The sequence below is a fragment of the Rhea americana genome, unplaced genomic scaffold (assembly GCF_003343005.1).
Source record: "Rhea americana isolate MKP2758 unplaced genomic scaffold, rheAme1 scaffold_119, whole genome shotgun sequence".
NCBI classification, from domain to species: Eukaryota; Metazoa; Chordata; class Aves; order Rheiformes; family Rheidae; genus Rhea; species Rhea americana.
Genome location: NW_028185250.1, coordinates 1,670,725 through 1,689,499, shown reverse-complemented (window position 1 = coordinate 1,689,499; position 18,775 = coordinate 1,670,725). Strand labels below are relative to the sequence as shown.

General features: G+C 37.0%; 1 protein-coding gene across 2 annotated transcripts in view; it reads right to left on the bottom strand.

Annotated features, from left to right (window-relative positions):
* ZFAND3 (zinc finger AN1-type containing 3) overlaps nt 1-18,775 on the bottom strand; it is a 116,610-nt gene that overhangs the window by 35,233 nt on the left and 62,602 nt on the right. For both annotated transcript variants that reach the window (XM_085320594.1, XM_085320586.1), the window contains exons 4-5: nt 16,136-16,315; nt 4,896-4,961 (exon numbers count right to left, since the gene is read on the bottom strand). In XM_085320594.1, the coding sequence (XP_085176720.1) occupies nt 4,896-4,961; nt 16,136-16,315 (246 nt within the window). The remainder of the gene's footprint in view (nt 1-4,895; nt 4,962-16,135; nt 16,316-18,775) is intronic.

Here is an 18,775-nt window from a genome sequence, read left to right as displayed (position 1 = left end):
CCAAAAAAAAAAAAAAAAAAAAATCAAGAAAGACTTTTTTTGTGAATATTACCAATCACTGCATGCTGACAAGCTCTTAAAAATCTTCCCAAGAAGAACAGAAGTTTTTATAACTCACAGGCAAGGATCATCACAACATCACAATGACAGCTTATTTTTAATAAACTTTTTGATACATTGACCCTGAACCCATCTATTTGGATTTTCCAGCCATACTAGCTGTAACACATTTAGTGTAAAAATAAAGGGAATTTATGTAGTGAAAAAATACTTCAGGTGACCATATCCATTATTCTAAATTAATAACAGTGATTGTGTAAAGTTAACAACATGATACTGAGAATAAATCCTACGTACCGCAAGTCTTTAAAATTTACAGGTATGACTACTATGACCCTTACCATTAGGAGGATTTTAATCTACAATAATTTTAACACTTTGAGAAGGCTCTTAGATAACCGACACCAGAAACTACTGCAAAGTAGATGTGCAACAAATACTAAGCTCCTCTGCTGCTCAGAGGAAATCGAGCTGTCTGTCCAGATGAATCTGGAAGTACAGAACAGATTATACAACACACCTCAGAAACAGGCAGCAAGATGAGGCAGTAAAAGCCCATCAACATACATCATCTAATCAGGGTACAGTGTCATCTCCCAGCCCCTATTAGCCTTTGCTGCATCAGTGCAAATCCCAGACACTTTATCCTGTTTATAATTGCTGATGAGCAGTAATAAGGCCTCCATGCCTCCGCTCCCGTCCGTTCCACTTCAGTGCTCACCTATTAGGTAATAACTTTTATTTACAGCCTTGCTTGATGCGCTGTTCTATTAGTACAGCTGGGAGCTGAGCAGAGGAAAGAGAGGGAAAAAAGTCTCTAATGGGCACTGTTATTGCCAGGCCTGGGTGATTTACAATGCTGCTTGAAGGCTGTTCTATCATCACTCTGCTTTCAGTGTGAGGGCTCTAGGAAGGTTGGCTTTCTAACACAGTGCCCTCCAAAAGTCAAACAATGTAGAATACCTTAAAACACACCTTAAAGGTCCCACGGAATAATAACAAAAAACCTTCAAAAATGTTTTAATGTTATAAAATCCCCTCACTAACATTTTGTATATTCTTTACTCCGCCACTGACCACACCAGAGTAATAAAATACCTAATTAATGGAGGACCAGATCTTTTCGTCCTTACTTGAAACATAAGGACTGCTTAATAAAAAGAAAAAAAGAATCATATAACGGAATGGTTTCTTGTATTTGGCTCTGGCTGATGATTCACGTGATTCTCATTGCCACGGCCTGCCCTTCCTAGAAAAGGCTGTCCTCTTGACAGTGCACGTTCAGCCTCGTGGTGTTTAGAGTTCTAGTATGGCTACAATCACACACATGCATCTGAGTATAAAACAAAACAAAGCAAATACATAAACCTTAAACTTCAAAAAGGATTATATAGCTGCTTAGCTCCTTTGCTGAAGCAGTGGAAGAACTGTCTGCATCTTTCAGACTCAAGCTTTAAACTATACAAGCATGCAGCATATGACAGATACTGTAATCTTGTACACTATGAAACTCACCACACCTATCTAGGACAGAGAGCCCCACAAAATGTGAGCTATTTGCACATATATCTATATAGAATATTAAGGTTCTCATGAACCACTACTGAGAAATAAAATAAGTTACTTAAAAATTCACCAAATTCATGGATCTATGGATTGATGGTATTACTACTGCTTTTTATCTGCCTATTTCTACTACACATGCTGAAGCACAATTAAAAACTATCTGAGGGCACTTAAACAGTTCCACTCATTTTTTTCCCATGGATCTTTAAGCTACATGAAAATGTTTTAAAATCTGGCTGTTTTGAATTGCATATTTAATCACCTTTAAGTTGTGCGGCAGAGAAAGAAGACTAATGCACTATTTAGCACTGCGCTTTCACAACACAGGCACCCATATAAATGGGATATGGATGCATATCTCATTGTATCTATGAAATAGATTAAGCCTCACAGTAATAGCATCTGTGATTGATCATAACTTTACTTCTTAGCCATTAAGAAACAAATAAAAATACATAAAAAAAGAAAAAAAGAAAAAGCTACACCCCAGGCCACAGTCCCATCTTTTCTCCTATAAAATCTTCAGATCACTGGCTCTCCAAAACCTATGAGGCATCATCCAAACTAATGATCCCAAGGCTTTAACTCATCTTTGCATTACTATCCTTGTCCTGTGGGCACACTTTGGAATATAAATACTCTTTCAACCACAGCAATGATCCTGGCAAAGAGGAGGACACTATTTGGTGTCACAGTAAATTTTGTCTGAAGAACTCCTCCAGCATGCAAGTTGACAAGCGCACAACGTAAAAACATTTTTTTCTAAAAGAACTTTTTCTCTATCTTGACAGATTGATTGTTTTGATATTTCTTCAATGGTTACATTAAATGCTAAAATATTAAAGGTTTATGCCTTCCTTAATACTCTTCTGAAAGGAATCTGCATGAAACAAAAATAGGTCAAATTTCTGATTTTCTGTCTCAAATACTGGTATACTGCAGACTATAGCAGGAAAAAACTATGCTTGAAGGGGAAACAAAAATTTATATAGCGGAGCTCATACCAAAACATTCTTCAGAGTAGATGAAATGTAGTATCCATACAGGAAAGAGGCTTATACAGAATGTACAGTATTGACCTATTCACTTAAATAACTTTCTAGGCATGCGAGTCTAAGCTGAAGTGAATGCAATGTGAAATATTCAGCTACACAGTCTGCTGCTTCAGCCTGAAGATGTCATCTCTAAATACTACTTCTGGCTAATATTTTGTAACTAATGCTTTCTTTTCAGTTCCCATATTTATCTAGATTCCCAAATGCAGTCTTTGAAAACTTTCTTTTTTAAAATAGCACTGACGGTTTGCATTTGAAAAAGTAAGTTTGCAAGCTTGAAAAAAAAAAAGGTTTATCTCCTGGCAGTGAGGTTATTGTAAGGGACTTAAGTATAAAGGACTACAGACAGAATATGCAGAATCACTGAGCAAATGATGTGGCAATGTAGGACCACTTGGTTTAGCTGACTAAAGGTGAAACTTGTGGCACCAGATTAAGATCTCTATTTTCTTGTTAAACATACCAAATGATGAGCATATTAAGCATGCAGGGATCAAACATTAGTATAGAAATAACTGAACTATGGAGGAAAGTTACCCAAATATTTAATGGATCATTTTCAACATGTATTGTAGTTTCATCTGTTTTAATCTAAGCAGCTTTTGATATTCCCATATGGCACTGCAAATAGCGAACTTACTTGCTTTTTGGCTAATCACAAGCCCATTTTAAAAAATTCATACACTAATCATAGGTTTCAGGATTTATAACATCATAAAAAACTTTTTAATAACCCTCTAATGAAAATTGCATTAAACGTTACAACAGATAACATATAAAGAAAATACAATTTGGTAATACCATGGGTAAAACAGCTTAGTTTGCAAGGGATACAGTGTCAAACCTTCCTTCTTGTATAGGTATGCCTCCATGCCTACAGTAAAAAGAAAATCTACAGTCCTCAAATTCTGGGGCCAGTACCTTACAGTACCAAACTTAGAAATTCATTGACAAACAACATTCCTGCACTGTCACAGATTATTATGCATCTCTGCTCCTGTAGCAAGGACAAGGAAATGCAGCTTTTCTTACTTAACTTTCTGTAGTTGTGGACCAAGCCAATTATCATCATGTATTTGTCACAAGCTAATAAATGCATACAGGGGATAACCACAGTTCAGCTAAACATACAATAACTAAAACCATCATAAATTGGCAGTATTCTGAAAATATGAAAAAACTTTTTGAGGGAATGACTTCAGAGGAAGTTTGCCTTCTGAAAGAATAGGAGATCTTAACTAAACAGGAATACTCTTCCCTTCTGTGCCCAATACAGCTAAATTATATGACATAAATGCAAATATAAGTAAAAATTACTTCGGAAGCAGTTACAGATGGTTAGAATTTACCACTCCCTAGATGCCTGCTACTGCCTCATCACTTGAGGTTATTGCTTCCCATAACAGTGCTGGTGGAAAGGAGCATATCAGCTTGCCTTAATCCACTGCAAAACTGAAGTGTGAAAAAGGTTGGAGCCAACCTGATTTTGGCTGCTTGCCTGCATCAGTGCTCTTATGATTCCTTACGACAGATCTGCTGCGGAAGCAGGAACCTCAGTCTTGCAATGACCTTATGTGCTAGCACTATCATTGACTCTTCTGTGAGAAACCATCCACCTACGCCCTCTATGGAGAAAGAGGATCATGGAAAGGATCTAAATTAGGTTTAATTTAGTCTCAATTAATGCAAACATCATTTGTCTACATTGTGTCTTCAATCAAGGAAAGCAAAGTCAATTGCACTCCAAACCATTTTCTGCTTCATACTTTGCCTTTCAACAGAGACTTTTCAAAGCAGCATAGCAATCATTACATTTAAATCAAACTGATTACTTCCATATTTTTATGTTTACATACTACATTTTCAGGTAATGTTTGTTTAGAGAAATATGTTTAACAGAACTCTGAGATGAGCTTATCTGTCCTTCTCCTCCTATAAGCACCCTCTATATATGCATACATGTGTATATATATGTGTGTGTGTGTATATGCATATATATGTATACACACACACACACACCAACCTCTGTATATGTGTTTGTATACACACACACACACACACACAAGTACATATGTACTTCTGACAACAAATCAACAATGCTTATTTTCTTTTGGCATTCTTCAGGCACAGTTAGTACCCCGATTATTAAATTATAATAATACAGCTATATATTATGCAAAATCTAATTCCTCAACCCCCACAAAATGCACATACCTGAGTCACAAGATCTTTTGGTTGGTGTGGTTAATGAGGCATGAGCTGTACCTGTGCATGGCCCACCTAGAAACAGAGAAGATCATAAGTGTCACAATATTAACCAATATTTAACATTTACAATCACAGTGAGTTTATACTTAGGAACACAGAAACACTGAGGATCTCTCATGTCTTGGAAAAGAACGTACGGTAGCAGTCTACTAATTTCAGTGTTTCCTTCCCAGTCAAATCAGAACATGTCTTGCGCTCACACACTAGAGGAGAAGTTAGAATGAAGAGACAGGTTATGTTATACTTCATAAACATTTTAAAAGACCTTTTAAGAAAAATACATATTGTAACTGTAATTTTTCCAGCATTAACAAAGATGTGATTCATGTTGGAACAAAGGTAGAAGCTTATTTAATTAACCTACAACTAACACACAGAAGAAATGACTGCTTCCCTGATTTCAACAGAAACCTTGTCACTGACCCCAGTGATGTACAGATTTTGCCTCTTACCTTGTTCTATGTTTTAAAAATGTAGCAAAAGCACATTCTAATAAATCATTCTCATAGTTAAGTTTTGTTGTTGACCTCTGGACTTTCCCACTGATCTGGTATCTGCTTGGTAGTAAACTGCTTTCTGGCTTTGTAGCAACTCCACATGCATCATCATTGAAGCGTACTCCAGAGATCTTGTTAAACTAACAACCCAATTCAGTGTACTAAGTGACTTGCAGTAAAAAACCAAACCAAAACAAAAAGCCCACCTCCCCCCCACATATGGTGAAGCCAAGACAAATTGACAGTGGCATTCCCAGCAGTAATAATACATCATAGCTTTGATAATTGGATATTACAAATCGGATAAAGCTAGAGAGCCTGAAATTAGGTTAGAGCTAGTAGAATTTGGCTATGAGAATATCAATAATTAAGTTTGCACTAGACTGCTGGTAATGTAGTAGTATTATGTTGGCAATATAGCAGAGCTTAGTATAATATCAGGATGAGCTTAACGTAAGCCTGCCCTTCTCCCCCCAACCAACCCCTGAGAAATCCTATTTCTCATTATTTATACAATATTAGCATAGCTGGAAGAACAGCACTGTGACTATGGCAATCTACTTTCCTTCTTTTCAAAGATTTTTTCAGATCTGGATTGGCAGCAAGCTGTTTATTTCCCTTTGCTTCTCTCTCAAAGTTGCTCCCACCCTCAAGTTTTTCTTTAACCTCTATTTTTCTATCAGGAGCAGGTCTTGGGTAACTTTGTCTACCCTGTAAAACTCATAGCATTGTAACACTATAAAAAAGAACTTCTGCAATTGGGAGGGGAAGATGCAAGGAAATTATTTCAATGCACTTGATTTAAATGAAATGCACTTGGGAGCAAAGAACTTACAAGTTTCACACTCACAGTTTTCCAGAAAAGGACTGAAAAACTTCTAAGCTTTCTGTTCTCCCAAAGAGTCCCACTGGCAACATGCACCACATTAAACATGGTTAAAAATGGTTATAAAGTGTTTGTTCTAAAGGCAAATTCACGAGTGTTGGGGCTGCAGGCAAAGGACTCTGCCATTCACCAGGCCCTGGCCTGAGGTTCAGCTAAACGAACAGGACACGGGAAACTACCGAACATGACATGACAAGTTGCTGGATGTGACAGCTAACAGCATAAGAAGCTGACACCAAGTTACGGATAGTGTCCTAAGGGATGGCTGGGTTTGGCATGTGGCTATGGAGAGGGTTGCGTGAGAAATGGCTGAACTTCACAGACAGTTTGAGGCAAGCGCTGGAGAGCTTTTGCTCAACAACAGTCCTGCAAGGTCAACAGCTCCTTGGTAAGTATTACAATTACCAAATTTTGATTTGGTATGGATGTAGCAGAAGTGAGACCAACCAAGAAGAAATAATTATGGGTAGGGCTGTTTATCTGGGAGAAGACAGAGACGGAGGAAGGGAGGTACAAGGGCAGCAAAAAAGGAAGGTTAAGAAACAGGGAAAAGGAGTAATATAGCTGTCTAGGGGCTCGATCACTGCAACTGAAGCAGAAAATAAATCATATTTTTTTGTTCTGAGTGTATGGCAAAAGTCAAATCTGCTTTTGCAGTCAGGAGGACTGGGCGGCGTAGGGGAGGGGACTGGATGCCTGCGCTGGCTAACAGGGGAACATCCAGGATGGACTGATCAAGCTTCCTGGTTGTTGCTATTCATCCCAGGCCTGATGGCACTGGCAACTACCCATTGCTTTGTAACATTGAGAGACTGTTGAGTTCAAATATTTCTTTCATATCCTTACTTTTACTAGGCTAGAATATATATAAAAAAGGAAATATCAGATTGATTTACACTAGTAAAACTATTGTAAAAGGCTTAAATTGGTGCATTTGGGAAGAAAAATGCTGCCCTGTTTTCTGTAACAGTACTACAACAGACCTTTTACCAATTTTTCTACAGAAACCTTTAGGATATTTATTAAAAATTTGCACTGTAGGTCTGTTAGGGCAGTTTCAACTTTTAAAGAAAAAAATACTCTAGTTGTGTTTATGCAAAACATACAATGAAATATGGATTTGCAACACACTGATTTTAGAACATTGCTGCCTCCTAAGATGCAGCATCTCTTCTTCAAATAATTCTAGTTACATTCTTCCAGTTTTCATTGAAGGTATCACTGTCAAGTATCATCAATGTGGATTATTAAATAAGACTTAAAATTGCAAATCCTTGCAATTTTATTACAGTAAATATTTACACTAGTTGATGCTCTCAGCATTCAATTAAATAAAAGACATTTACCTATCACTCTAAATTACTACAGATTGGTATGCATTCTTCACCTCACTGTGTTACATAGGTTCCTTTCTTTAATCTTCCCTTATTATGTATTACTTTTGCATAGCTGCAATTTGCACAGCACAGCACTGGAGTTTCAACAATGAATAGCCTGGGATTTGCATGCAAGTACACCACAGTGCCTAGTAACCAGTGAAGGCCGCAGGTCCTTTGCAGTACTTTCTTCTGTTGCTGTTTTTTGTTCCTGCATTAGAAAAAGTCATGCATAATACAACACTGTAAAATAAGGGCTTGACTGTGCAATTTTACATGGAAGTCATTATGCCAAATCTTTTGGTATAACTAGCAGCAGCCAATACAGAAGGGCTACAGCTTTGATGAAAATTTTGCATGAAAGAAAGGTCAGATACAATAGATACTATTCTTTCTTGGCTACACACAGCAGACGACTTATTACTAACATACTATTCTGAACATGTTTCAGGATATAGCTGTACTATTGTTCCTAAAATCAGTTTCACAGGAATTTAACTGGTTCACAAAACACTTCAGTGCACGGTGAAAGGCCACAAATATGTTCTAACATAACCCATAAAACGGTAGACTGCTAATTTTTCTCAGCACAAGCAACAGATTTAAAACTCAGTAAAAGGTATCTTTCTACTCTATATCCAGTTAACGGAATAAAGCATAGCTCCTCCTCCTCCCCCCTTCCCCCTTGGTTTACACTTTCTAGTGTTTGCTACCCCTTTTCCAAACAGCACTTGCTGTCCAGCAATAACATAATTCTAAGAGCAGGGGACTGAAAGTGCAAAAATACTAAAAGTTATTGTAGAAATCAGGAGCATTGGAAAAAAAAAATCACAGAGTTTGCAATTTCAAACACTAAGAATCAAGAAAGGACAAACAAAATACTTCAATTTTAACTTGAACACTGTAATATAAGAAAAGATCAGAATGCCTTAGTCACGTGGCAGTGCCGTGTTTAGCGATTTTTGCCTTCTGGTATCACTAGCCTTCTGTGACTTGCCATTAACAGTGCACTAAGAACATCAATTTGGAAAAGCAGGTTGTCAATTTACTAAAAACCGTGTAGCTCAAAAAGCAAGCAAGACTTCATAAACAGTTTTACTGGTAACTCTCCAAACCAGTATAATTTAATGTATTATTTATATTTGTATATACAAGTTAATATTTATATATCCATATCTTGCTTTAACATGACCGTTAGCATGCCCTTCTGCATTCATTGCCTGCCTCCTCTCCTGAAAGGCAGGAGCAATTGCCAGTTAGCACCTGCCTTGGCAGACATACCCTGAGTGAGGGCAACTTGTTATTTCCCCCTTCCTAAAGTTTTTGCAGTGAATTGACTCTATTCAATCAAAACATACTGTACAGGAGAAAGACTACAGCAACCTCTCTTTTGGCTGTTGGAGAAAGTGCTGCATTTGAACACAAAATATTCAAGTCTGGTGGATCTGAAGAGCACTGGGAAGTATTTACTGATCAGAAGAGGAGACGCAGACTGGACCGAAACCAACCTTGTGTGAGAGCACAATGCCCAAGAGTGTGATAATACATAAAAATAATTATAGCTAGCATGGGAACTGTAAGTGAGATAGTGAACAAACAAGAAACACGATGAAAATGAGTTAAAAAAGCCTGAAGCTCACTAATCTCCACTGATAGCAACATAAGCACATTTGAAGACTGCTTTGAACTCTCAGTACTATGACAGTTCCTCCCCCAGAAAAAGCATATAAACTCCCCATATATAACAGCTTTAAGAAGGTAGTCAAGCAAAAGCTGAATATCCTTAGAGAGAAGCACCATAGTCAGGACAGGGAGAATTTTATGGCTATTTGCCATCCAGGAAAGAACACTTCTTTGGAAACCTATCCAAACAATTAACCTAGTTGCGCATTTGCTGAATTAGTAGAGACATAATCTAATTAATCTGCACAACTGAGTTTGAAAACAGTCATCGATTACAAGCACAAATACATAAACAAAAGGGAATCTAAGTCTCCAATTTCTGTCTACGTAGACAGAATACACTTTACAGAAAAAACACTTTCATATACTTAACTGCTTATTTGCTGCACAATGCATGAATTGCACAATAATTTAAGTTATATCCCTACTAAACAGATACGAGGATTATATCACATGCAAACATATTCTTTTTAAAATCTAGTTTTATAAGTCTGTAATTATTTACTTGTGTGGATTTTTAGCCTCATGCAGTTTTTAAAGATGGAAGTGAAAACCAGCCAGTTTGCTGCTGCTGCGTGGTAAAGCACACAACTATAATGAGGTAAACTGAGACAACACTCAGACTGCAGCACTTTTTGCACCCCATAGCTAACATGCTTTTCCTCAGTTTCCCCATTTGTCCCCATACTTTCCTGCTTTGAAGTATAAAATTGTGCTTCCGAAACCTGCAGTTAAATTATTAGAAATAATTTCTACATAACCTTAAGAGCTGTGCAGCTCGCACCCACACTTTTCTTGCATGACCGTGTTCCTGCTTCGTGTTCCTTGGGGTCCTTTCACTTTAATAAATGGGACCCCAGAATACACTGCCTACTCTGCACTGCAAAGTGGCTGTGAACCACAGGGAACACGTAACAGTGGTACTATTTTGCTGGTCTTCATTAGACTTCAAAATTATTATGCAGCAAGTGTGAAAAGACTGTTTATTTCACAAATCTACATGCAAAATCTTTCCAGTTTACATGCATAACACATAAGAGGAGCCAGGATTGTTCTTTAAATGAAATTGGGACTGCAGGGATTAGGCTGAAACATATAAAAAGATCCTCATGCCATTATATTTTACTAAAAATTTGAATTCAAAAAAATCTAACTTCCTATATGTGCTACACCAACACCTAATACTCATGACATTTCCTAATAGATAACTGAAATATCCTACCACTCAATAGAGTTTTATACTTGAAACTATTCATGCAATTTTCCAGACAAAACATATTTGCCTCAATATTAAAAGTTACATATTTTGTAATAGATTTAAGAAAAACCAAGTTTGATGATAATCAAAGTGAAAACTTGGATTACTCTTATCTTTAACATTAAATAGTATCAAGAAGCATATCTTTTTAAAAAAAGCTAGAAAAATTATCAAAGTATCCCTTAAGATATAAAATACATTATGCTTGTTATCTACATTAAMAAAAAAAAAAAAAAAAGTCTCAGAAAAGCTCTAGTTCTTGTTTAGTGCCATAGAGATTCAAAGACGACTGCCTCTCTAACGAGAGCCAGATGCATATTCTACACTAGTGGTGTGTGTCCTCTTCAGCTCTGATCCGAGATACACAAAACTGAGTAAAAGAAGAAAGAACGTGTGTCGGTCTTGGGAGCTTATCATAGATGAGGAACCTTAAAATTATTATTTGTTATCACCAGCTTGTCTGAATCTTTGTCATTTATATATAGGTGCAAGTTTAATTGCAATATTAAATCATGTGGTCAGGTAACAGGCTAGTTTTGCAGCTCAGCACAATTTTAATAGTTACCGCATTCTTTTGGGTCAGAGAAAAGCCTACAAATCAGTATCAGAAGAAAACAGGTTAGCAACAATGTAAATTATTTTCTACACTCATCTAGGAGGAGTGAGACAAAAATAGACAGCTAGCTTGGTTTCTTTACACAATTAATTATAAAAAAGCGCGCACACAATTTTTTCTTTTCTCCCTTATCTTTGACTGAAAGTTCCCCGTGGCAAGAATTAAAGAAAAGACAGGAAAAAATGGCTCATTTTGCAACAAGCAAGTGCATTCTCAAAGCCAGGCCATTAAACAGTATGCAACAGATGGTATCCAAGATCAATTTTCATTTTAAAAATCACTGTCCTCATTTAAAAGGCACAAAACAACTAAGAATACTACAGTAATAATATAAAACATGAAATATTTTCATAGCACACCCAGGGAAGTTGTCAATCTCTGATTCTGCTGACAAACCCAGGCAAAACTCAAAAAACATGAAGCACTTAAAAATCACTAGTAACTTTGTGCGTAGTGTCAGAGATGAGGTCCTTCACCAACAACAGCTAAAAAAGCACATTTAGGCATTCTTCACAAGAGTCTATTGACAAAGCTGACACACGAATTTTTAATTCACAGAACACAGGAAAAAAATTATTACTTTTTTTAGCATGACAGCTTTAGTGGTCATGCTTCAACAAGTCCCTAGCCACGAAATTCAGAGTTTAAACATCCAATAGTGCTGTAGAAAAAGAACCATATCTCACCTTTTTGCCAGAGCCCTTTTACAGAAGCCTGGTTCATCTCTCTCAGATGTAGTACACTGTACGTACATAACTTAACACCCCCAAAATATGTTCATAATTAAGGAATTTTAGTGCTTGCAGCACATCCAAATGCTTAATAAAACAAACAATATTTTAAAGCATTCTGTAAAGTTGTCTTGAAAATCATGCATTTAAGTTTTTTTTTTTCTTTTTTTTAAATGGTTAGCTTGACACCCAATGGTCCAAACTTTGGAGGTCATGCAAAACCTACACAAATTATGTAAACATTCAGCCTTGAAAACCCTATCTGGCCATTTAAAATGCAGCAAAAAAGTCTTCTGTGCAGAAACGTGGAGCATTTAATGTTCTGGAAATATCGGACATCCCTTTTGTCCTTTTGCTGTTGTGACTCTGGTTAAATCAAGGAAGTCAGCAAGATTTAAGCACATAATTAAAATAAAATCACGTCAACTGAAGCTAAGAACTACTGAAATATCAAGTCTGATCCAGCTGCCAGAGTTGGAGTTGTTCACACTGACATTTCTTCTCTCATGTAACACCACAGAGTTAGCTTTAAACCTGCGCAGCGTCAGTTTTAAGTCTACTCACATAGTGACAGAAAAATAATATGACAGCCCTGAAGAAAGCAATGAAGCCATGAAACCAAGAAAATTATTTCCTATGCAGTGTGACCTTTTCTTTACCAAAATACATAAAACTCTACTTAATAAGCAGATTTTTAGTGAGTGCTGGGAGAGGAGAGGAGAAGGGAGCCCTGTCAAATCCCTTTCTTCTCTCTGTTAAAAAAACCAAAAATAAAACAAAACCCCCAAACCCAGCACCCAGTGAGGAAAGGAAATCTTGCCAGAGCAACAGACTCCTATGGTGACTGCTACTGAAGTAACTAGGCTTAGAATGAAGAGAAGACATGGAGAAGAAGAAAAACATTAAAAAAATATAGGAGAACTTAATAGAGAGAAATTTATCTGCATGTAGAGAAGAACAACAAAAGTTAGTCTGATTTAACTACTATATCAATATTGATATACTCTTTGTCTCCAAAAACTTATTTCAAAAAAAAAAAACTTAAAACTGACACTATATAGACTAAAGATTTTAGACAAAAAAAGGAAGCTCAAGTAGCATATATTAAAAAAAAATGAAATGCTTTCTTTTCCTAAAAAAAATACTGTTACAATTTATCAGTGATACATAATACTTCCAAAAAAAGCAAAGAGAAATAAAAGCAATCTCAAAGCTTGTGTTGCTGTCTTTGGGCATAATTCTTTTTTTAATGTATTTTTGTAGAATGCAACTGTAAAACTGGAAACTGCTTTCCATCTACAAACACAAAGAGCAAGTAATCAGCCAAGCAGACATTTGAGTAGGTGATCGCTCAGCACCGAGTGTGGCAGGAGATGAAAAGTTACTACAATTTGGTAGTGTACACAAGACACTCAGGAATTTAAATGCATCTCTGAAGGAAAAGCAAATCAGTTTCAAAAAAGCAGAGATTGTACTTGCATATTGTCAAACCAAACTCCTGCAAAATCCAAGGAACTTTTCTCCCAGCTCATTTATTAAATGTCAACAGAGAAGTGGCTACTTTTAGAAGGAAAGAAAGAAAAACACACCCTCACCTTTTCTAACAGAGAATATGAATCTTACCATACTAAATTTCTGTGGTTCTCTTTGGTTTTCACAACATGACGAAGAGAATTTTTTAATTATGTAAATCGCTCGTTGCAATTCTATCCAATCTGTTTATCCTATGGACTAAACTACTATGGCAGATGTCTTGATATGAGACTCCTCTCAAAAGCATGAAAAGGAAGAAAAAGCCATGTAAAGCACCAGCAGTTCCCGTAACAGGATCCTTCTCAGTACTCCGATCTTTCCACGCTTTGATGAGGATTGACTTAATGACCCCATACATGGATTGCTGGTGAGTTACTGCAGTTGTATTCAGTACAGCACATAGCTGTACATCATCCTACTGCACTGCAAAATATCACTCTTTGAGGAATATGGCTGTAAGGAGAGCAGCGTATAGTGTATAGAACTTGTTACAAAATAAATAAATCTTACACAGAAAAAGACACCCTTAAATTAAAATCAAAGACGACATTTAAAGTACGGGCATTCTTCATTATGGGAGAGAACCTTCCACTTTGAGGCCATTATCTGTCAGAAATGCTCCATCTGTGTATAATTATTTCTGATAAATAATACTAAGCTTCATTAAGGAGCTAGTGGGGATGTGACAGAAGATAGGGATAGCTAAAACTTTAAATAAATCTCTCCACTGTATTTCACTTAAAATCACTGCAGCAGGAAGTCATAAAGAATGTATTTTTAAAAGGTAGTATTTTCAAATGCTCTGCAGGCTGTGCGGCCTAATATCCATCACTTTGACTCTACATTCATGAGCACATGGCAATCCAGAATGAAAGACACTTAATTTCCTTCCATCCTTTTCGCCCTTGCAGTCACCTTCTCACTTACTCCCAAGTCCTTCTTGGGCACAACAGAAACACTTTAACAGAATTTAATTCTTCCATGAAAACATTTTCTTAAAACCTGACCTAGTAACATGGGAGAAGCACCCTGTAATATCAAATGGTAGATCTTAGCTAATAGGCAAGCAGAGGGGACTGAAGCCCCCTGCCCTGTGAAGGACCAAATATGTTATTAAATTCAACACGTTGCTGAATTCTCTAGGAAAGATGTTTTAAAGCCCTGCTTTTATAGCACATTACATGAATTCCCATGAAGCAGCGCTGGGCAGAAGGAAGAGATGAGTAGTCAGCAGCAACTGTGTATGTGAAGCAGAGACAAGAGTTACATACCAAGTTAACTGTTATTACAGGAACTGATATCAAACAGTCATGCTTAAATAACAGGAAGTGCATAGTAGTTCCTGCTGTACTTCTGACATTATTCAGAAGTGTGTACATACATAGGCATATACATATACATATATATATATACACACACACACGCACACATATATACACATGTATATATGTACACACACACACATATACAAGATTTAAATTCAAATTAAAATTATTTTAGTTACTTCAATAAACTGCCACAATCCCAAAGTGACACTTATGGTTTTGTTTACAGCAATTCTGCATAAATAAAGAGAATATACATGCAAATCTCCCTATCTGTAAACAAAACAAAACAAAAACAAAAAAAAACCAGCAACACCTCAAAACCATCCTACACTAATTGTTAGCACAACCGAAACCAAATGTGGCAATATAGGAAAGATCTTTCTTTGTCTGCATTCTTACTTACAGCAGTTGCCTCAGTGCTCAAGAATCTCAGCAACTCCAGCAGATTCCCTATTAAAAGCATGTATATGTTTTTCTTGCAATATGTATGTCTATCTGCCAGCCATTTGCCACAAGCGAGTTCAGCCCAAGAGGTATTCTCTCAGTAAAGCACCTTTCTAGAATAAGCAAAGCTATAGTTTGAGGAAAATGAAACTACAAATCATACGTTTGAACTCAGGCTGTAGAATGCAAATTTTAAAACTCATATTACATGTAGTATGAACTCATATCGAGATTTAGAATAATTTAAAATAGGACTATTTCTCACTAAACATTTGCTAAATTTTAACATTTTAGCTTGTCTTTAGGGAGAATTTTAGCCTGACAGAGTTCAATAAAGAGTCATGAAAAACGAGACAGGTCACGATATGAAACTTAGTTTTACACAAGTGACCTAGCAGCAGGCTAGACAAGTGTGCGTTACAGTCAATGCTATGTATGACTGTAATAATTTAAAGGCAAAATATTTTAAAGTTTAAATTTAAAGGATACTGATGTTTATCCCAGAACACACATACATATACACACACATATATATGTATATAAACTTACAAGTAATATGAGAATTTCATAAAACAAGAAAAACTGCTTCAAAATAGTAGCTAAATTGTATACTAAGCTCAAAAGGCTGGTTGGAAACTCCTGTGACCTCCTTTAATTTGATCTTTGGTTAAAACCACCAGTTTCTATTTTGTGAGTGCCTTCCAACATTTCCCTTTCCACCCCCTCCTGAAAGACAGGCCATGCGCTTCCAAAAAGAGTCAGTGAAACATAAGCCCGAGAAAAAAGCAAAACGCTTACACCTGCTTTGCTCTCACTCAGGACTTGTGCACTTACATTCCTCTTTGCTGGGTGAAGTTACATTCAGTTCTGTCAAAAGTTGCTGGTTGGGGTTAGCGGCCTGCGTGGTTAGAGAGGTATTGCTGTTGTCACTGTTCGTTTCTCCAGAGAACAAATCTGACTGGCTGTTGCTTGTGCTGGGGGTAGAGTCATCCTCTGGCTGCTTCTTCTGGAAATCTATCAAAACCAAGATTTCATATGTCAACCCACTTGCTCAATCTCATCGCTTAACTTTATGCATGAAACAGCACAACCAAAATCTCACCACCCCCCAAAAGCAGACTGAGTTAACAACTGTGCTGATCATCTGCGTACCTCATACAACAGGCAGAGTGGCTTTCAAAAAATTTTTTTTATTTCAGATTTAAAGTATTCGAAAACTTGTTGTTAAACAGGAACAACTGATTTCAGTCTTGTTCGCATAGCGATCACTAAAGAGCATCCAAAGCTTACCACCGTGTGTATCAGCATGTAGCATGTGGCACCAGTTTAAAAATAGTTCAGACAAAGCACGTACAAAAGCATAAAAGTGCAAACACCTGATGAGCTGAGAACTAAGGTATGTAATGAAACAACATGGAAATCTAATACTTCTCTAAAAACAATGCTTCTCACTGCTATTATATAAAGTCCTACCAGAGTAACAGTGATGGCAACGCTAGTGTAGATAAATGTGGTTCAAGGTGGAACATGGCCTGGTCCTGTTTAACTAGGTGTATATGGAATAGAGAGACAAATGCCTGCAAGGGACAACTTGAAGCTGTACCTACGCTAGTACCTCCTGTTATGCCTGACCTGGTAGTAACCACACTGGCAAATTTTAGAGATGTAAGTACCAATCAAGGCAGTCTCCTGAAAGGAAAATGATTTGTCTCTACAGTATTTACTTCAATATATAACCAATCTGCTGTTTGACACTTCTGAGGCTCTTAGATGTTCACTCAGACCCAAGCATCAGCTGGAAATGCGCATTTAATACCTAAATCTATGATTTTTCTTTGAAACTGTGGCTTTTAGTAGTATCAAAGTCTGTTTAAAACTCTTTCTAGATAGTCCACAAAGATCTGAGAAACAGAGCCACTGCAGTATGTCTGCTTTTTGTCAAATAGAGCATTAATTTGTTGAAAGAGAAAATGCTTTACTTATATTGACAGTTTTCCATTAAAAATAATAATAAAAAAGGAAAGTAGAAGCTTTTTGGTGTGTTTGCAAAATGCTGTAATTTTTAATCTTCCACTTTTTCTTTGTCATATTGGCCTTACTACTAAAAGCAAGGAGTTATTTACAGAAAGTGGCTCTCTCCTACATACTTCCTACCTTCAAACTGGAGCCTAAAGTAAAATAATAATGCTTCACAGTTCATTGTAAACAACAAAGCACAGCAAAATATATTATCACAAAATAATAATTTAAAGAGAATTCAGTAGAAAAAGAGGAGAGTACTGAGAGCACAAAAGATCAATCCCAAAATATTGTACGTGCAAATTCAGAAAAATGCAGTCACCCATATCAACCACAGGTCAAAGCTTTTTCCCCTGTTCCTGCTCAGACCACAGCTCAGCTTCTCCACACTGGGAATCCATTCTGCTTTCACCTCACTTCCCCATGTCTTGCTCCTGTATAGCTCATTCTTACAGCGCTGCCCATGCTACGCTTCTCCTTTTGCAACCACTCACACTTAGTTTTTTTTTTCTCCCCACATCCACACAGACTCGAGTCCTAGAATTATTTAAGCAATTCTATCCCTCTGTACGTCCTCTTTTCCTGTACTGTATCTCTCAATATGCAACCTCGTCTACACTGAAAAAGAGACGGATATTTTGCAACATATAAGCCAATGCATGCTGGCAATGGTGTTTTTTTGCGTTACTCAGCATCTATCCGCAGATAAAAGGCTTTCTGGATTAGGAAAAATAATGTATTTTTGTAAGTTTCCAAATGTTAGTTTTAACACAGTTTAAAATGCACTTCAAATACACTGACTGCTAAAGTTCTCTCTGGATAAGTCAAATTAGACAAGTTTTTCTAGAAGTCCTACACGGTGGGGCCAAGACATCTATTTTACTAGAACGGAAAGATTAACGAAACAGTTACTGTATTCAGATACTGTTGTCGGACATTTTGCAGCAGGACATCTCAGGCTGGCTGAGGCAGTTTCCCTTTCTCAACCCCCAGCTACCTACAGCTCATAAGAGAGAGGCAGAACTGAGTGTGTGTGTGCACGCGCAAGCTACATGTTGAACCATACCAGGAAACAGAACCACCTGAGAAACCACCACCATCACCACCACAAACAAGCCATTTATATGCCAGGTTATTTTTCAGTTATATTAGTTGCCTTTTCAGATTGCCCACATCCCTGAAACATCAATGCTCCTACAGCCTAGGATCTGCTTGGAAGGCGAATACAACTGTCTACTCCAATTCTGGTATTAAAAGTTGCTGATTGTTTGGTCTGTGACATTATATTTAGATATGGGCAGTAAACCACTACAATGCATTAAAGCTATATGCAACTGATTCGGCTTCAATACTCCCCTTTTGTTCCCTTTTTGGTCAGGAATTCTCAGAATTGCCCCTGTAGTCCAAAGTCCATCACTTTGACAGATCTCATCCTCGGGCTTACCTTGCTTCCGA